The sequence below is a fragment of the Penicillium argentinense genome, assembly GCF_028826775.1.
Source record: "Penicillium argentinense strain IBT 30761 chromosome Unknown utg000001l_segment0_segment0, whole genome shotgun sequence".
In the NCBI taxonomy this organism is placed as follows: domain Eukaryota; kingdom Fungi; phylum Ascomycota; class Eurotiomycetes; order Eurotiales; family Aspergillaceae; genus Penicillium; species Penicillium argentinense.
In genome coordinates, this window is record NW_026622660.1 from 2402363 (window position 1) to 2421501 (window position 19139).

The 19139-nt window shown below is 54.5% G+C and overlaps 9 protein-coding genes across 9 annotated transcripts; 4 read left to right on the top strand and 5 right to left on the bottom strand.

Annotated features, from left to right (window-relative positions):
* Positions 1 to 570: 570 nt before the first annotated feature.
* Positions 571 to 1689, top strand: N7532_000855 (proline racemase family; the record flags this gene model as incomplete). The annotated part of the gene is made up of 1 exon (XM_056613359.1): positions 571 to 1689. One exon carries the CDS (start codon positions 571 to 573, stop codon positions 1687 to 1689), a length of 1119 nt encoding a protein of 372 aa, XP_056480583.1.
* Positions 1690 to 2340: 651 nt separating this feature from the next.
* N7532_000856 (MFS transporter) lies at positions 2341 to 4416 on the bottom strand (the record flags this gene model as incomplete). The annotated part of the gene is made up of 8 exons (XM_056613360.1): positions 2341 to 2355; positions 2424 to 2501; positions 2558 to 2652; positions 2713 to 3021; positions 3094 to 3243; positions 3305 to 3736; positions 3817 to 3894; positions 3960 to 4416. 8 exons carry the CDS (start codon positions 4414 to 4416, stop codon positions 2341 to 2343), a joined length of 1614 nt encoding a protein of 537 aa, XP_056480584.1.
* Positions 4417 to 4713: 297 nt separating this feature from the next.
* N7532_000857 (uncharacterized protein) lies at positions 4714 to 6381 on the bottom strand (the record flags this gene model as incomplete). The annotated part of the gene is made up of 2 exons (XM_056613361.1): positions 4714 to 5026; positions 5873 to 6381. 2 exons carry the CDS (start codon positions 6379 to 6381, stop codon positions 4714 to 4716), a joined length of 822 nt encoding a protein of 273 aa, XP_056480585.1.
* Positions 6382 to 6979: 598 nt separating this feature from the next.
* N7532_000858 (damage-control phosphatase ARMT1 family protein) lies at positions 6980 to 8852 on the bottom strand (the record flags this gene model as incomplete). Its single annotated transcript, XM_056613362.1, has 6 exons — positions 6980 to 7210; positions 7273 to 8132; positions 8194 to 8306; positions 8380 to 8510; positions 8566 to 8636; positions 8687 to 8852. 6 exons carry the CDS (start codon positions 8850 to 8852, stop codon positions 6980 to 6982), a joined length of 1572 nt encoding a protein of 523 aa, XP_056480586.1.
* Positions 8853 to 9630: 778 nt separating this feature from the next.
* Positions 9631 to 10094, bottom strand: N7532_000859 (uncharacterized protein; the record flags this gene model as incomplete). Its single annotated transcript, XM_056613363.1, has 2 exons — positions 9631 to 10032; positions 10086 to 10094. The coding sequence occupies 2 exons, from the start codon at positions 10092 to 10094 to the stop codon at positions 9631 to 9633; spliced, it is 411 nt and encodes a 136-aa protein (XP_056480587.1).
* Positions 10095 to 10712: 618 nt separating this feature from the next.
* Positions 10713 to 12487, top strand: N7532_000860 (FMN-dependent alpha-hydroxy acid dehydrogenase; the record flags this gene model as incomplete). The annotated part of the gene is made up of 5 exons (XM_056613364.1): positions 10713 to 10740; positions 10816 to 10874; positions 10959 to 12201; positions 12272 to 12345; positions 12401 to 12487. The coding sequence occupies 5 exons, from the start codon at positions 10713 to 10715 to the stop codon at positions 12485 to 12487; spliced, it is 1491 nt and encodes a 496-aa protein (XP_056480588.1).
* A 475-nt stretch (positions 12488 to 12962) lies between these two features.
* N7532_000861 (putative ABC transporter) lies at positions 12963 to 15216 on the bottom strand (the record flags this gene model as incomplete). Its single annotated transcript, XM_056613365.1, has 2 exons — positions 12963 to 14392; positions 14451 to 15216. The coding sequence occupies 2 exons, from the start codon at positions 15214 to 15216 to the stop codon at positions 12963 to 12965; spliced, it is 2196 nt and encodes a 731-aa protein (XP_056480589.1).
* Positions 15217 to 16383: 1167 nt separating this feature from the next.
* On the top strand, positions 16384 to 17628 carry N7532_000862 (fatty acyl-CoA reductase; the record flags this gene model as incomplete). Its single annotated transcript, XM_056613366.1, has 1 exon — positions 16384 to 17628. The coding sequence occupies one exon, from the start codon at positions 16384 to 16386 to the stop codon at positions 17626 to 17628; it is 1245 nt and encodes a 414-aa protein (XP_056480590.1).
* A 208-nt stretch (positions 17629 to 17836) lies between these two features.
* Positions 17837 to 19016, top strand: N7532_000863 (hydroxyacyl-thioester dehydratase HTD2; the record flags this gene model as incomplete). The annotated part of the gene is made up of 2 exons (XM_056613367.1): positions 17837 to 18384; positions 18470 to 19016. The coding sequence occupies 2 exons, from the start codon at positions 17837 to 17839 to the stop codon at positions 19014 to 19016; spliced, it is 1095 nt and encodes a 364-aa protein (XP_056480591.1).
* Positions 19017 to 19139: the final 123 nt, after the last annotated feature.

Below are 19139 nucleotides of genomic sequence, written 5' to 3' on the forward strand. Positions count from 1 at the left end.
GTAAAGGGTGCCAGAGGATTCAGATATTATCGACGTATTGAAATCCTACTATCTTTATCCTCTTTCAATTGCAGGCTCTTGTCATCCATTTCTTTGTTTCAAAGAACATCCCATTGTTCTATCCGACACTCCTTCACGGGCATAAAAACAAGACACTCGAGACACAAACCTCTTTGTTTCTGCCTTTTTATTACTGCACAGTAGATACTTGTATAAAAGCACATTCCCACTGCTTATGAAGTGTTAATAGCATCGACTGGCATCTCCCACTTCCTCTCAAAATCAATCAATAATCGCAGTCTGATATAACAACATCCCTTCACTGTTAACGCCATGACATACTCAAAGCGCTGGTATTACGATCCATTTGATCGTAGCTCCAGAAGATCCTCACATGAGCGTTCACGGCGCGGCAATGATCCCCAAGACACTCCTCACACGGACAAACAAGGCGACCGCAGAAGATACAATGAAGATGAATATTCTCACTACGACAAATCGCCTTCCCCCACTCCGACTTTTTCTTCCATAGATCCGGTCCTTTTCGATGACTATGTCACTGAGAATACTATGTCGGTAGTAGCTTGTCATGCCGAAGGTGAAGCGTGCGACGTTGTTGTGGGTGGCATCCCGCATGTCCGAGGCCAGACAATGCTACATAAGCAGATTGAGTTCATGAGCCACCATGAATGGCGGCGAGATCAACTACTAAACGAGCCACGAGGTCGTTGTGGCCTAAACGCTGTCTTTCTGCTTCCGCCATGTAGCCTTGGTGCCAAGTGTGGTTTGCTGTTTGCCAAAAACGACGAGTATGTCCCCGTGTCTGTGTCTAGTATGATTGCCGCTGCACATGTCATAGTTAACGGACCCGATGCAGAGATTGATCGGCTAAAAATTCCTACTACAAGATTTACTTTTGACACGATTGCCGGTGCGGTGGATGTCGATGTGAATTTGAAGAGAGAGTCCAGCAATGGCTTCAATATTCCGAAGTGCCAGGCTGTCACTGTTCATGGCATCCCATCATTTGTGTTTGGACTGGACTATGAGCTTGACCTATATGGTCTCGGCCAAATCTCTATTGATGTTGCCTACGGTGGCGTGATATGTGCTTTTGTTGATGCCGATTCTGTGGGCGTCAGTATTCATGATGGAAATGGCCAGAAAATGATTGAAATTGGCGAACGTATCAAAAACGCACTCCGAGAGCTACACGACTTTGTTCATCCTGTTCAGGCAGATCTCCATGGTGTGAGCACTGTGGTCTTCACGGATCGAGTGGATCGTGATAACTCGGGTTCCAACACTCGCAAAAAGACCAACATGGCAGCTGTCATCTCTCCAGGACGCTTAGACCGTAGTCCATCTGGGACTGCGGTATTTGCTCGTCTAGCTGTTTTATATGCACGAGGAGACATCTCAAAGGAGACGTTGAGCTGCCAGAGTATCATCGGTACCAGACTATATGGTCGCATCCGGGGCAAGACGATGGTAGACAAATACGAGGCAATTTTGCCGAGTGTCACGGGCCGTGCTTGGATTCACAGTCTAAAACAAGTTGGAATGAACCCAGGAGACCCTTTCCCTGAGGGATTTCGTGGTGCTGATCAATGGGGTCCGGATGAGTATAAAAGAGGGCGCACGGTGACCTACGACCCTCATAACCTGGAGCTCCCTAGTGGTTGGTAGAGGTTCTATTCGATTACACTGTGGCAAAAAAAATGGAGCACGGATATGAACGAGTCAAAGTAAAGACACATAACTCTAAGGAGTCCAATGTTTCTGGTCTGCTTCTGCTACTGAGGTATTTTTTTCTTTTGTTTGATGGTGTATCAGTGTGAGGTACATATTGAAGAGGGGAACGCTCGATGGCTGCACGCGCTGAGACGTGCGGGTCGATTCAGCAGAAAAACCACCACAAAACACACGCGTAGCAATCAGGAAACAGCGAGAAGCCCAAATGTAGGGGTCAGGTCGGGGAGGTGTAAGAAGGTGTATTCTAGAACTAGCTATCCGGCCACTGTATACTGCCGGCTATGTCACATAGTCTGGATGGCACCCATGTAGTAGGGGAGGGGGTCTCCCCACTACAATATGTAGGTCTAATAAAGATATAATTTAAATAATCGTTTATTTTTTGGAGTAAAGTAGCGCTACCTTGAACAGCAAACGTAAGTGCTGACATGTTGTTGAATTTTCTCTGCTTTATGTAAATTAGATTTGGACAACGGCACTTTTGGAACGACGCAGGGTCCGATAATCTATTAAATGAGGTCTATATTCTTTTGAGTTTTATAGATGCCGCTATTTAAATATGCTGAAGCGTGAGGACATCGTGAATTAATGGGCAAGTTCCTAATTCTGTGTTAGCAAGCGCAATGTTCATACCAAAGCCCGTAGGCTAGTGAAACAAATGAACTCACAGATGCCATCTTGCTCTTGGCCCGAATGCGCGGTCCATAGAACGCCAGCACCCAGGGGACAAGTGTTAGTACGGCACCCTGAAAGTACGATTAACAGTCTGACTGAGCAATGAAGGGGTGAAAAAAACACTTACAATGGCGCCGAGCAAGCTCGAGGCTCCAGGATAGCCGAGGTTGGTGAACATGGCAGTTGTCACCAGGGGGAAAACACCGCCAAGCAGATTTCGGCCTGAGAAAGTATTAGTGGAATGCTTTAGTAGTCAATACGGTAAATATCCGCAAAACATACAGCATGACTGAGCCGCGATCGCAGAACTAGCGTAGCGGTGGTATGTATCGGCCAAGTAGTTAAACGTGGCGAGATAGATGGAGAAAATACCCATCGTTGCACATCCCACGGCTATGGATGGAACAATCCAGTGTACGGAGGGAAACGATGTCCATCCAAACCAGAAGAGGCCGATCGGCAACAAGATAGATTCAACACAGACAAAATAAAGACGTCCCTCGGCGGAAGATGAGAGCTTGCCGAATCGCATCGCAATTTTTTCTTGCGATATGCTGATGATGGTGATGAGCACCACGCCAACGCACATCGCTATAGCAGAGTGTTAGTTGTGTACCCAAGCCCCGTAGAAATGTGCCCAAAAGAACGAAACTGATAGCTTACCGGTAAAAACAGCACCTGTCTGCTCAACGTTGAAGCCGTGATTTGTACGGAAGACAAGCGGCACGGAGCTGAACTGGAGATAGAGGGTAGCCCAGCTGAAGGACACCCAAAGTGAGAAAAAGAAGACAACTGGCTCGGTGACGAGCATGTCTAGCAATTTCGTTAGTATTATGGCGAAGTCTGCGACTTTTTCGCATAGGAGAGGACTCACGAAACGGCCGGTAAAGAGATATTTGAATCATCGTAGCCAAAGAAGCTCGCTGCTCGTCGCTCTTTACCTTCCATCGAATTCGCTTGATGGTGGTTCCGCCTTCATCGTCACTTGGAACAATCACGCCGTAATGACCGGCCTTCTCGAGCTTTTCATAATATGTATTCAAAGCATTGGCTTTCCGACTCAGCAGGACACTGCCACGCGTTTCCTTGAAAAAGAAAAAGATGATGGCCACAAAAGCCGCCGAGACAATCGCATGTGAGTAGTAAATCCAGCGCCAAGAGGTATGCGTTACCACCACCCCAGCCAGCAGGGGTGCTAGACCAGTTCCGAATAAAGCGGAGCCTGAGAAGAGAGCCATTGGGGTGTTTCGGTCCTCCGAGTGGTAAATATCACTGATTACGCCGCCAACCATGGTGGAGAAGGTTGCTGGGGGAAAACATCAATCAGTGGCTGCTCGGGTATTCCGCCGGGACTAGAGGTGCGGGGGGGATCAGGATAGTACATACATCCGCCGACGCCCTGAAAGAAACGGGCAACGAGTAGTCCAGCAAACAAATGGGTTCCACCACACGCGATCAAGCAGACTGTTTGATGTCCAGTCAGCATTGGGCATCTGGGTCCATTGCAAAGGAATGACTCAATCACCTACCCACAAACAAAACACCACTCGCAACGAAGATGGGTCTTCGCCCATTAATCTCTGAAAACGGCGCCAATACCATTGGAGCCAGGGCGAAACCGATGCAAAACACAGTAATACTCAGATTATATACCACTGAGCTGATGCCCCATTCTTCGCACAGCTCTTCCGAGGCCGGGCTCACCTCACCGGCGGAGTAACCGGCCAGCGCGGTAACCGCGCACGAAATATATGTCATGAGCGACTTCCGCCATCGGGGCCATAGAAAAGGAGACGTGTATTTCTCTAGATTTGGGGGCTCTGGCGGCGCGGTTTGGCCAGGACCCGGGGGCAGCGTGATACTCGGCGTGGGCAGTGGCGTTTCCAACTCCAGATAAAGCGACTCAATCTCTTGGGACAGGAAGTCGGATCCATCTTTCTCCATGGGGACGACGAGCCCACGTTTCGGGGGCGAAGGATCAGTCATCTAGGCCGCGCAGCGTTCGGATGCCTAGCACTGTTGAATGCGTCTTCAGGCTTTATAGAAGACCGTGGGTCGCGCAGGGCGTGAGACCAGGCCTAGTTTATAGTGAAGAAAAACCCGAATTGGAGAAAACCGGCATCTCCACCGGGAACTGGGCCACTTCCCAAGGATTGGCCAGCCATGGAGAATCCAAGCATGGGCCCTCGATGTCGCCGATTAGGGGATTCGGCGTGCTGGGCGATCACCGAGCAGTACGCATCGAAGGGGGGACCACAGGGCCTTCGCGACAGGGGCCTTATGCTAGTCCTGTAGATTCCTCAGTACCGAGCGCAGAGAACTCGCCAAAATCATGATTCCATTGCCCAGCAGGAATTCGAAAAACCGAGGGGTCTCGACCGAGTTGGGAAAATTGGGGGAGTCCGGGTGGATTGCCGAGATTTCTCCCGTCTCCAATTCGGAGAAGTGGACAAGTAAGTACGCATCGCCATACGAGGGCCAGCTGCCGCTCTTTGTGTATGTCCATACGACAGTAGTGCGTGGCGAAGGGCGTTCTGTGATCAGTCCAGGGCTTTGGGACATATCCACCGCCTGTTGAGTGCGTTGATCTCGATCTCTGCGCAGATCACTGCATAGACGTTGCGATGTGCGCAACCGGAGATTCCCCCGTCCTCCCCGCGCTGACGTCACTTGCGCAGGCCGCATCTTTCATATCGACTGTACATGCAGTCAATGGTGTATCCAGCCTTAGTATGCCCAATGATGTACGCTGCTCTCTTAAACTCCGTCGTCCATTTGTAATGTGATCCTATTTACAGTGTGCAAGTATCAGATACTGGTATTTATTAAATCGATGGTAAATGCTAACTCCACGTTCGTATCTTAGTAGTATTCGCTATGTATATCTCACGAAGTCCATGATCAGCCAACAGCCTCGACGGTTATTTGCAAAAAGAGAGCGTAGAGATGAAGAAGACTTGATCTAGTGATATGTGATCGTCCAGCCACACCTGGATCATGGCGGTGAATGAGAGGATTGTGACCGGGCTCCCGGAAGGCCCGCGGTGGTTGGGTTTCGCGCCCACAATCCGGTAGATACCCCTGTCGGGGACGGTCCCAACTTGCCTTTGGCGTAGTACGAGCATCGTCAAAGCCGTTCAGAGACTCTGCCCATCTTCGAACTGTCCAGTTCCTGGCTGGGAAAGCTGGGCCCTGAGAGTCATTTTGCAGCATCAGGGCCACATCGGAAAACCTCATCCTGAGAAGAACGGCGCAGGTACAGACCAGCCCCATCCAGAACGAGCTATGAGATCGCAAACGGCTGTGTGATAGCTCGGCATACACTGCCACTGCATCGGACCAGGCTTGGCTTGGAAAACACCGCCCTTGTCCAGAATGCGCGGGTGGCCCGGGTCCAGTCCTTGGCATGTCGAGGCGGCTGTCTCTCCTCGCCATCTCATACGATAATAGTCGCACGGCCGGCTGATACTTTGCTCGGTCGATACAAGTAGCGATGAGCGCAAACGCGTGGGCAGCGGTCACCGTGTCCGTGTCGCAACAACAAAGCTCGAGGACACACCACGGTCGCTGGAGAACCATCAGCATGGTTTCGAGGGCATTATGTTGCCCCAGCAAGCAGTGTTGCGAGGATGCAGCTGCGTTTATGAGGAACCAGGGAACATTCTCCTCCGGTCGTTCATGCTGACGGGAAGGACATGGCAGCGACACCAGCTCCGGTGAGCCTGCCTGCAACGTAGTCAGGATGGGAAGTCGACGTTGGATGGCGGACAGGGACGTGTTCAAATCCGCAAGGGTTTCCGCCCCAAGCTGGATGCTGGACCAGTTGGGTGCGGACGCAACAATCGAATAGATGGCAAATGCATCGCCGAGTCGCACCCCACCGCCACGGTCATGTCGGGCACAGGCGTTCGCAGGGGTTGGGCCCTCTTGTCCCCGCAAATGAGCGCCCATCAACCTGTTCCGCTCACAGAAGCATACCGCAGCGGTGCGGACACAGGAAACGACCGGGGGGAGAGGAGTAGTGGCACCGCGAAGGATGGCCGGACGCGTCGCGGCGGGAAGCGCATCGCCGGTTACATAATGGTGGCTGATACCGCCAAATGGGGTCCAGTATAAGCGGAGTGGCACAGCTCACATGTACGAGTATATACCCTATATACCCTGCAGGACACTGAGCCTGGGATAATCGGGGTTCGAAAGAATAATGATAATCCGCATTGACCATAAAACGACACAATTCAAATACAGTGGGTCACCAGATCGGCAGTCGCGATGCTTGGCATCGAACAGCCTTCAGTGGAATGAGGAGACTTCATACGCAAAGGGCTACTAGGACGGTACATTCCGGACAGCAATCTTCGAAAGTTATGTCTATTCAAAATATACTAGTGTACTGGGTGTTCCAATCGGCATCGGATCCGGGGTATGTTGGTTTAGAGATCAGACGCAGCAACATCGCCCTCATCCAAGCCTGCACTTTCCACAAAACCTATACTCGTATAGCTTTAGATCTATTCCAACACCACTACTAAAAGAGTCCACAATTAACCTAAACTTTACCATCAGAGAATGACACCACGGCCCATTTGCCGCTCCAGGCCCACTTGCGGGCATCCGCGCCGCCTCCGTTGGGCAGCTGGCGAAGCCGCTCGTCTTCGCCGGTAGGCAGGCCGACGACGGTGTCCGCCTTGCAGGTCCGGAAAGCCAGGACGCGGATCCCCGATTTGGGACCCATCGGGCCAATAGCGGTGGTGAAGGGAGTGGTGGGGTCCCATTGAGCCTGTATAAGATGGGTGGTCAGCATCCAGGACGTCTCACGGAAAGCATCTGAATTTCACTTACGTCGTTGGTGAGTTTCCGGTAGTTCAAGTCACCCTTGAATAGGACTAGCTCGCTCTCCTTCAAGTCCTCAAACAAATCGGGGGCCACGTGTGGCATGCGCCAGTAGCATCCCTGCGTCGTCCAGAACCGGTGTGGGCGGATGATCAACTTGCCATCCTGGTGGAACTGGCTCCACTGGTCAAACAGGAACTTAACATCGGCCACCTCCTTCTCACTCAGGGCGGGGTAGGTCTTGCCGGTTTCGTCAGCCGCCGTATAAAACGCCTGCGGGTCCGCCGTCGAGTTCAGCAGATCGGAGAAGTCCTTGGGCGTGACGTCGGACACGAACCAGGGGAGACACTTCGGATGAAGAACAACCGTGGTTGCCAGTCCAGTGGACAACAGGTATCCGCCCAGGATCAGATCCACAAAAAGCTCAAATCCGGAATTATCCAGCACGATATCGACGCGTCGCTCCCCGTCCTTCTTGGACTTGCGCGCCTGCTGCATAGTCGCAAACGCGGCATCGATGTCGTTGACAAGGATGTTGCTCTGCGAGGCTTTCCGTGCCTGCGAGCCTTGCAACTTCTGAATGTCCTCGTAGGTGAGAGAAGTCAGAAGCGACAGGTCGGTCGCGTTGCCCCACAGACAGATCTCACACATCTCGGAAAAGAGAATGCGTTCGGCCTGTTCAATTTCCTCGGGTGATTTGCTCTCCGATGATTGACCCGATTCTGCCTCGTGTACGATTTCACGGTACCGGGCCGCGAGTTCCAGGACGGCTGGACGGGAGGACTTGAAGGTGGACATCTTTTGCCGGGCAAAGACATCGTATCCCTTCCAGTGTTGGGATCGTGCGAAAAAGGTTTCAATGCGGCGATCTGCAGTGAACATGTCAGCGGCAGCGCATGGACACTCGGATGTGAGATTGTGCGGGCGTACAGAGATAGCATTCGGAGTAGAGCCATGCCGCGTTGTGCCATTTGGGGGTGCCACGCTCGCTCAGCTCCTGGTTGTAGCTTGTAATGTCGGTTTCGCCATCGTCATCCAGGGGCCTGGAAGTAAAACTCGTGTTAGCGAAGCTAGGAGGGATGGATATTGAAAAAAAAAAAAAAAATCAAGACTCACGTCAATTCCCGGTCGTGCTGTAACTCATATTTGAGCTTGGCCAGGTGTTCGATGATACTCTTGCCCTCCTTGGCCTTTGCTTCATCTTTCACCTCACCCACAGTGCGGTGGAGATCATCGATGGCACCCGTCTGCCGGTGGAATTAGTGAGTATACTCGAGTCTGCCCATCTTGTGTTTGACGTACAATGATGACTGGCCATCGGTCGCTGGCCGAGACCGAGGCAAAGCTCGACCGGTCTGACGTGAAGAATTGAGCTGTCTCAAGTTAGCCACAGACAGGCAGCATGTGAAACAGCATGACGTACGTGTCTTTGGGTCGAATTCCATGATGATCAAAGTAGAGGTGAGTTCGAATGCAGAGAAGGCGAAGCTCGGATCAACAGAGCGCGGGGTCCGCGGGGCCGCGGGGGCGGTGAGAAGGGAGCATCGCGGCCGGCGCTGTGCTTGGCGGCGGTTATGCGAAGACAACATACGTGCTGTAAGAAAGAGAGCGTGAATGGAAATCGAGAAAATTCACATTATTTTTCGCCATATTGTGGAGTTTGATTTATTGCGTCTGCTCCCCTATATTACCCGTATAATTTCGCGAACGTCGCATGTCAACAGCGAAAGCCGGCATTGATGCGATAAGATTTGAAATGGTTGACATGGGATATGCCCAAGTGATTTTGAATTGTGACATAGAATTGGAATGGGCTCGTCCATGTCGCACTTGCTCGTTCCCCAAGGGCTGCGTCAAAGATACCGTGAAACCGAGGTAATCAACCGGCCATGGAGTCAAGCGCCCGAGGCCCGGATTCGAAGTTCGATAAGAAAACAAGCGCCACGGAGGCCCTGTCGATAACTTGCCCCGTTCAAGATACGTGAGAGTTATCCGCATCACGGCTATCCACGGTCGGACGTGGGAGGCACATGCTTGTTCGAGCAGGCTACTGCGCCTAGGTCGTTTTGAAGCCTAAAATTCCACATACCGCACAAGGGGGTCCAGCTTGTCAAACACGATACGGCAATGCCAGGCCGGATCCCAGAAAGTGTAGAAGGCGTGTCGCTGTGGTATGGTGGTGCATGGTCCTTTGCGTGGGCGGATCGAGGCCAATGAAATGGGGTTGCGAGGTCCTTCAATGGCCCCAGCGGTATCAAGTATGCATCCGATCACGAAAAGGAGGTAGGACAAAGAGAGTGGACCCGATTCTCTCATAGGTTGTATGAAGGAGTTTTGTTACAAGCAACACTTCGTTCTCAACCAGGATTAATTGCTCAGGTTCAGGGTAAGACCAATCAAACACACATATGCGGCTATGCTCAGTGCGGTCAGGACCACCACCGCATTCCCACTGGTCCTGAACTTGTGGCGATGAATGCCGTCCTCGCCGAGCTCTGAAAAGAATTGTCGGTTTCCCTGTGAGCGGCGGAAGAGCCCGATAATCAGTACGCCAGTCCCGTAGATTGCGAACAGCGCACCAATGCTGTAGAATTCGGCGGTGAAGATTTTGAGAACCACGAGGGCGAAGGAGAACTGGGAAAGAGCGGTTCGCACGTAGGCACCTTCGAAGGTTCGCTGGGCTGCGCGCACTTCGACTATCTCGTCGGAGGTCAGGACTGCTGACCGGGCCCGGTGCATGCGCAAACGGTATCGGTCTGCCGCGCGCCGCTAATGATTCAGTTAGCCCGGTACCCATGAGGGTCTGTCTCAATCCAACGTACCTCGAACATGATGGCGTAGGCGTGAGAGCAGCTCACAGGTGCCTGGTCTAACGCATCCCCAAGGTCAAGCGTGGTCCAAGGATAACAACCCCGAGCGCCTGCCGAGTGGAGCAGTCCGAATGCGGGGGCGTCGTGACCTATGACCTCACGTGCACGTATCCAGTACAATGGTGCCTGAATGCCTTGGTGCCTGAATATCGAGGCTTCACCGCCTGGCTCATCCGTCATCCATCCATACCCGACCTTAAAGAAACAGTATTGCCCTCTGCCCGCCAGCCAGCCCTCGAGACTGCTCAACCTGCTCCGGCTGCGCTGGGAGACCAGATTCCGAACCCCCACGTGGCGGCCTGTCTCGACCGGACGACAACCCCCACGGCGCTGCTTCGGTGCGCCTGGCTCATTCGTGCGAAAACCCCATCCACCAGGCTCCACTATTTCTCCACCAATGATACCACCGCGAATTACAATTTCTTGCGGGTATCGAAGTTGCCCAACGCAGCAGACGCCGGGCTTCCCCACACTCCGCACGGCGACGTCGCCGAGCAGCTCTCCCTTCTTCAACAAATGCTTCTCGCTCCGCACACGGCTCTCGAGTAGGAGAACAATCGTGGATATACGATCGGCACAATGGCAAATATGCTTGATGCGGCAGAGGGTATGCTGGGATCCCCTGTCACCGTCCAGGAATTGGCTCCCCGCACCGCGCAAGACTGACCGTGATCCTGCTTAGTCGCTAAACACAATACCCGCGAAAGTTGTTGGGTAATTCTGTACGGCAAGGTCTACGATGTACGGTCCTCCCAAAAATCAATTTCAATCGCATCCCCCAACACGACTGCAGAGTGGAAACTAATCTCGACGGGCAAATGTTAGGTGACTGATTTCCTATCCAGCCACCCCGGAGGCGCGAAAATTATCCTGAAGCTAGCTGGCACCGATGCCACCGAAGAATATGACCCAATTCACCCCCCGGGAATTCTGGAAGAGGAACTCAAGCCCGAGGCATGCCTGGGAACCGTTGACCCCAGCACATTGCCCAAGGAAGAACCAGCACAGGAACAACAGGAAGCGGCCCAGGGTCCTCCACCAGTGGAATCCCTACTCAATCTGGATGAGATCGAAGAAGTGGCCACGAAGCAAGTAAGCCAGAAGGCCTGGGCTTACTATTCGTCGGCATCCGACGACAAGTTCTCCAAACAATTCAACAATCGGATCTATCAGTCGATCCTTCTACGCCCTCGAGTTTTCGTGGACTGTACCCGCTGTGAGCTGGAGACGTCGGTCCTAGGCCACAAGCTGGGGCTACCCATATTTGTTGCTCCAGCAGCCATGGCCCGTCTCGGCCACCCTGCCGGAGAGGCGGGCATGGCAGAGGCGTGCCGCAGCTTCGGTGCCATGCAGATCATCTCGAACAATGCTTCCATGACACCGGAACAGATCGTCAAGGACGCCGCCCCGGATCAGGTCTTTGGCTGGCAGCTGTACGTTCAGATCGACCGGGAAAAGAGTGAGGCCATGTTGGCGCGCATCAACAAGTTGAAGGCGATCAAGTTCATCGTGCTTACTCTCGACGCACCGGTACCGGGTAAGCGTGAGGATGATGAGCGCAACAGCATGGCCGGGGCGGCTGCTCCAGTGCCCAGCGGCGTGAAGGCAGCCGAGCGCACGGCAGACGGTACACCCGATGTTGCCTCAGGTTCAGGGGGTGTCGGTCAGCAACTGTTCGCCGGTACAGACCCCTCCTTGCGTTGGCAGGATACTCTGCCCTGGCTTGCCCAGCACACCGATCTGCCCATTGTTTTGAAGGGCCTACAGACCCATGAAGATGCTTATCTGGCATCCCTCCACACGCCCCAGGTCAAGGGAATTATACTGTCCAACCACGGTGGGCGTGCTCTGGATACCGCTCCGCCTGCAGTGCACACACTGCTGGAGATTCGAAAGTATTGCCCCGAAGTCTTCGACAAGCTTGAGGTTTATGTAGATGGCGGTATCCGCCGCGGTACAGATGTTGTGAAGGCGCTCTGTCTTGGTGCCAAGGCTGTCGGTCTTGGGCGAGCTGCTCTTTGGGGCCTCGCGGCTGGTGGAGTTGATGGCGTTCGTCGAACTCTGCAGAGTATGTTTTCTTTCTTTCCAGCTTCTTAGCCATCGTGCAACTTTTTATACTAACTGCGCTTCATTGATAGTTTTGGCAGACGAAAGCAAGACTTGTATGCGGCTGCTGGGTGTCGAGTCTGTCGATGCGCTCGGTCCCCAACATGTATGTCACCTTCTCTCTTCCCTCTCCATGCATAGTCTAACTTATTTTCCTCCAGATTAATACACGGATGGCCGAGCAACAGATTTACGACGGACCGTCAAATCTTGATTCCCTACGGCAGGCCTTTAAGGCGAGGCTCTAGGTTCACAGGCGGTCCTAGAGCTCAAGCTATTCTGTCATTTGCATTTCTATTCATCATACCACTACCCAATGCCTTGCCGGTAAAGCCAATCTTGCAATGTACAAATTATGTCGGTTCAAACAATACCATCTACCTTCACGTACCCATTTCAGGGCACGATTCAAATATATGGGACCAGCAGAGTCTGCTTTTGTAATTCACAAAGGGTGTTTCTACAGCCGCGCCCATTTGAATAGGCATGAGAAGCATACATTCATGGATCTATCCAGTGGAGTATGAGATGCCCCAAATATCTAAATCTATCTCGCCAAATATTTACTAGGAGCTCTTTCACAGGACTGTCGGCCTTTAATCTTGGCCACAGTGACTGGCCACGCCCGTCGCGTTACAGGAAAAAAACAGAAGGCAGCATACAAGTCGTGCTCCGGTAACAGGAGACAAGCAAGCCACTGGAGAGGTTACCGGAAGCATTATCTTACACCGATATATACGCGTACGTCTGGGGATCGGAAACAGCCTGTTCCGATTCTCGGCGGCCGGTGGGCTCAGCGACCTGGTCGAATTGTGTGGGCGAAGACCACGCGGTCTCCCAAATCTTGGGATCCCGAAGTTTGCTGGTAGGCTTGAGCAGGCCGACCCGGAAGTCCAGAGGTTCGGAGGCATCGCTCGGTTCCGACGGCAACCGCATGAAATTGCGGACCATGTCCGGTATTTCCTCTTTGACATGACTGATCATAATGAGGGCCTGGTCCTCGGACAAGCCATAGTGCCGTCTGTGCTCGGCATCCTGTGTGCAATCACCAAACTCCAAGAACTTTAGACACTTGTCGCGCTGAGACGCGGTCAAGCCGGAAAATGGCTCGTCAAGGATCACAATGTCCGGCTTGTGAATGAGGGCCCGGAGGAAGAGCACAATCCGCTGCTGCGCCGTGGTGAGCTGGCCGAAGCGGATCTGGTCGGCATATTCGACATCATAATCATTGGGAATATACGGGGTACTGGATCGCGTCGGGAGTTTGGGAAAGAATTTGCTATCAGTAGAGACCGCTGGAGGCGACTGCTGGGCAGTCGTGGCATTAGGGTCCAAGTCCGCCTTGAAAGCGCGCAGCATGGCGGAGATATCGAGATCATGCTGGTGTTCGAGCCTGGGCCGGGCTAAGAAGGTCTCGGCAAAGGCCGATTCGAGGGCCGCGCGCACCGTCAATTGACGCGGGAAGAAGGCATGGATCTCGGGCGAAGAGTGGCCAAGTCGTGACTGCAGCTCGAAGATGGAGATAGCCGGCAGGCCCGGCTCAGCCAGGCGAGAGCGCCCAAACAGTTTGACGGGCAGGGCGTATGTCTGTGGGTGATCCGAGGTGATGAGGGACAGCAGGGTGGTCTTGCCAGATCCGTTTGCGCCGAGGATGGCCCAGCGCTGGCCGCGCCGGACACGCCAGTGTAGGCCATCCTTGATATCCTTGTCAACTTGCTGTCTCCAGTCGCCGAGAACCACCTTGTCGCCATACTGGACCCGCACCCCATCCATCTCAATCACAGGTTCCCCGCCCAGCGATGCCGTGTGATGTTGATTATTCTCCAAGGACGGCTGGTTCGATGTGAAATCCCGCAGGAGCTGTTGGTCGAGGGCCCCCGATCGAAGAAGTTTCTTAACATCAGCATCAACCTTCTGAGTATCGTCGTCCAGCTTCTTCGCCTCCTTGCGCCAGACTGTCAGAGCTCGGTCAATTATAGCGCGGCTTCCTTGTTTGAGAATCTGGTGGGAATTTCCGATGAGGGATATGTGAGTGATCCAGTCCGGCATGGGGTTTTGCGGACGCAGGGCCAGGATAAGCCGAGGCGCATTCTTTTGGGCTAAGCGGAACAGCAACTCGGAGATGCTACGGACGGTGGCCGGATCCAGTCCCACTAGCAAAGATTAGCTTTCTTCGGCGACCCTAGAAGAAGTCTGGAACCAGGAACTCACTGAAAGGTTCGTCCAGAAGGAGGAGTTCTGGCTTCTTGAGCAAGGCCTTTGCAATCCGCGCCCGCCGGGTTTGACCATTGCTGAGATTGGCGACGGGCATGTCAAGCAAGGAACCCAGACGCAGATCTGCAATCACCTCTTGCAGCAGTCCCTCGTCTCGTAGAGTGCCCTTCTCCTCGCCTTCCATTGGGTTCAACGAGGTCTGGCCGCGCAGGAATTGCTCCACCGTCCAATCGGTCTCTTCGCGATGACTCTCGTAGCGCGCACTGAGATACGCGCCACGGGTGCCTCCAATTGCCCCAGAGCCCTCTCCACTGAAGCCGATGTATTGTATGGCATTGCTCACGATGCGCAGTCCGGAGTCTTTGGCGGCAATCTCGTCGCTGAGAAGGTATGGATATGATCGTGCTGTGGGTGGAATGGAGATGTGTTGTCCACGCAAAATATCCAGCAGGTCGGTTCGACCCGATGGGCCCAATATCGCCCAGAATTGCTTCTCGCCCGCCGAGGTTTCCGTCGCCGGAAGCTTGAAATTCAGATTGGGAAACAGTGGCGGATTGGTTGCGGCATTCTCCTCGGTTGGATATTGCCGATAGAAGGTCGCGTCTTGGATGTGGATAAGCGGAACGGACGAGGACAGTCGTGAAGGAGCGAGAACTGGCCGCGGCAGCGATCGCGATGGCGATAATCGCGCCCGCAGAGTCGTGCGCAACAGCATCGTTTGTGAAGCTTCAAGTTGTAAGTCGGCGAGCGCTTCTCGTCCCATCAGCGCGATGCGTGTCAGGTGACCTGGAGTTAGACCGGACCTCCCCGGAATTGGGGAATTGGGGTATACCTGCCTAGTGGGGTACGTACATGATACTATGAACATTTACAGTAATGGGTTCACAATAAGATACCGGTGCTGCCTACTTCCTTCTCCCATAGACCTCAAGAGGAAGACCTCAAGAGGACCAAAAGGTGCCACACAGTCTGAAGGTACCGATGTTGTTTTTGAATTGCGTCGCTAAATATCAAATTGGAGTATACCTAGGGTACAGTGTATCGCCGAAAAGCTGTTACTCGGTGGGACATACTCGCATCAGTGGAGGTACTATTAGTGCTCGTTGTATGGCGTTCTTCTCCCAAAAGGGAGAGATCATTCGGCCTTACAAGGTTTATATGTCCTGTTTCAATAAGGTCTATCAGGTGGCTGACCCTCAAATGCTACTCCAGCGTGGAACGCAGTTTCTGCTCTGTTAATGCGCCCAGAATAGAGTCCGCCTCTCGATTCAGGCCGAGGACTCTGCGGTAAACATTCATCTGTTATCCAGGTTGAGGTTAGCTTCTCTCACATGCAGGCCCACCCATGCTACCTGGCCGCGAAGTCGTACCTGTACGACCGTTTGGCCAGGAACCGTGGTGTCTTGTAACGCTGCTGGATTGGTTTGGGCTACAAGAGCCTGCCATTCGGTCTGCATCGTATCTCATTTCTTGCAAAGGCAGCATGAATCTCTTCATCCCCAGATCCTGGAAACCTCGGCCGCACATGTCGGCGACAGCCTGCGGCATGGACACCCTCCCCTCCCTTCTCCTCCATTGTTCATCTGACGAAAGTGTAGGTGCAAGAAGGCTAGATAAGCTTTCACGACGCTATCACGGCCAATGAGCCTATTGGACCATGTCCACGTCATGATCCAATAGTCTTGCTCTGGGGGGTGTGTGGATGCAGCCAGAGTGACATTGGGTCAGTTTGTCCTACCAGGCGTGGTGCGAACCGGTCTCGAGGGCATCTGCTAATACCGCATCCATATGATCCGCAGGATCCGGAGCGAAAGATCCTCTTGCCAGGGAGGAATGTGGGGAGTCGGGCGTATAATCTTCGGTATAAAAGGCAAGAGCTTCGGAATAAGGACTCTCTCGTCGTCCAGCCATCCCACACTAGCCGCCCCCGATGTCGTCGCTGCCCGGTTCGACGTCATCTCAAGCCGACCATGTCGTCCGAGAGGGATATACCAAGGCCTTTGAGGGTCACATTGTTTTCCTCACTGGAAGCACTGGGTCTCTCGGGGGATGTCTTCTCTATAAACTCGCTGTTCAGTTGCCCACACGCAAGATTTACGCCCTCATTCGGGGCGAGCCGGCACAAGCAATCGAAAAATGGAAGAAAGCCATGCCTGACCATGTTGCCGCTGTCCTGGCCTCGCAGAAAGTGCAATTTATCCATGGCGATATCAGATTGGCGGATTTTGGGATGGAGGCCGCGGTGCTCGAGGAACTGCGCAGCCAGGTCACTCTCGTCATCCACACGGCGGCGAAGATCAGCCTCGAGGCGAGCCTGTATGACGCCTTTGAGAGCAACTGCTTGCCGGCGCTGGAGATGGCCCGCATCGCATCGCGTTTCCGACGGCTGAAACTGCTGATCCAGCTGTCGACGGCCTACGTGAACAGTTTCCTGCCGGACGGGCCGGTGCTTGAACGCCCGTATGCGGTGTCGGAGGACGACCCGGAGGAGGAGCTGGCGTCGATCCTGGCCCGTAATGAGTCGCCCCATGCCTCTCGCTTTTCGTCCAGCTACGCGCAGGCCAAGTACCTGATGGAGCGCCTGCTCCCCCGCCGCTTCCCTTTGCTGCCCGTGTTGCTTGTGCGCCCCACGATCTTTGGACAGGCCCTGCGGCATCCGTTTCCATTGTACGGACTGGAAAACTCGACGCCGCTGAATAAGTTCTTCCATTATTTCCTGGCGGACCGGGGTGCGACCCAGGTGTGGCATGCGGCCAAGGGCTTCACGACCGGGGCCAACATCATCGACGAGATCCCCGTGGACTTTGTGGCCAACGCCTGTCTGCTGCACGCGGCGGCGCGGACAACGGGCATCGTGCAGATCGGCGCGCAGCTCTATGAGCCCTTCACCTTCGACGAGTTCCTGGAGATGGCCGCGACCCATGCGCCGCCCTCGATCCGGCGCGACCTGCCTCGCGTCGTCTTCACGGACGATCACACCGCGCCGCAGTGTTTTCTGGCGGAATTGGTGCGGGTGGCCTCGCGCCACTGGCTGTTTGATTGCGGACGGTCCTACTGGTTGCGGCAGGTTGGGGGGCCGCTGAGCCTGCAGCAATGCAAGTCGCAGGTCGACGAGGTAAACCGGCGGCGGGTCCAGCAGATCTACCGCCGGCTGGAAGATCAGGCACGCCTGTGAGCGGTGTTTGGGGTCATCTCGCTGGAGAACCGGGCTCGTTGCGGCCATGACGTTGCCGAGGTAGATGATGTAGTCGTAGTTGCATACAGCCGACTCGCGGCAATTCACACCATCTTCCGCATGCTCTTAAGGCCCGGTCTTTGCCCGTTGTTCGTGTCGCTGGTCCATTGCTGCTGTACGTTGAGAGTTGAGAAGGGAGAAATCCAGGATGGTCGCCCGCCTGCCCGCCCGCCGCTTTTTCTCGCAGTCGCGCAGCCAGTCCTCTGACGCCGCCGCCGCCGCCACCGCGTTTCTCTCGCGCTTTCAGTCGCGCGGCCCTCAAACCCGCACGCAGACCCTCGATGCCAATCAGCTACAGCTGCTCAGCCTCACGCTCGGCCGTCCCTCGATCTTCCCGCGCGCCCCCTCGCTCGCCCACAGCCCCCCGCCGGTCGACACCGCAGTGCCTCCCGGGTACCACCTCGTCTACTTCACCCCAGCGTTCACGGAGTCCGAACTCGGCGCCGACGGCACCGATGCCTCCTACAACCCCGATGCGCCCTTCACCCGTCGAATGTGGGCCGGCGGCGAAGTGCTGTGGCCGCGCGGGCCCGATGGGAAACCCAACCCGTTGCGCGTGGGGCAGCAGGTGAGCGAGACGACGCGTGTGCTCAGTGCCGAGCCCAAGGTGGTCAAGAAAACGGGGGAGGACATGATTGTCGTGGCCGTCGAGAAGGCATTCGCCAACGAGCAGGGCGTCTCGATTGTGGATCGTCGGTATGTGAGGCCTCCTCTTCCGTGCCTACTCCGCAGAGAGGACGAGGAGTCGAGACGGGGATTGCTAATGAGCCATGGCGTCTAGGAATTGGGTCTTTCGCAAGGCCTTGCCGACTCCCTCCGCTGCATCGGCGCCCCCATCGTCGGTACCGCTGTCTAATGCCTCCCATCTCGCAACGCCTCATCCCGCCGCCTCCACCATCGTCACGGAGGGAAAGACGCACGCCCGCACGCTCGTCCAGACCCCCGTCACCCTCTTCCGCTTCTCCGCCCTCACCTTCAACCCACACAAGATCCACTATTCTCTCCCGTGGGCACGAGATGTCGAGGGCCACAAGGATATCGTTGTTCACGGGCCCTTGAACCTCATCACCATCCTGGACCTCTGGCGTGACATTCACAGCCAAGCCCAGCCCGTGGGGGCGCGACCGCTTCTGGCGCCCCAGCGCATCTTATATCGGGCGACCAGCCCGTTATATGCCGGCGACGAGTACCGTGTGGTGTTAGAGGAAGGCGACGGGGACGTGTCGCATGTCCAGATCCTGGCCCCCGGGGGGAGCCGTGGCCATGAAGGCGGAGATTCATGCCTGAACCGCTTGAGCAGCCTCATGCACTCTCGATATCATGGATGACACCAAGAGAGGGGGTGGCTGGAACTACCCCTTCGTCCTGCGCTGCCATACCAGGTAGAGAATAGTACTTCGGACGGAGAGTCCTCAGCCTCTGCCGGGAAAGGAGGCTCCCCTGTCCTGTCC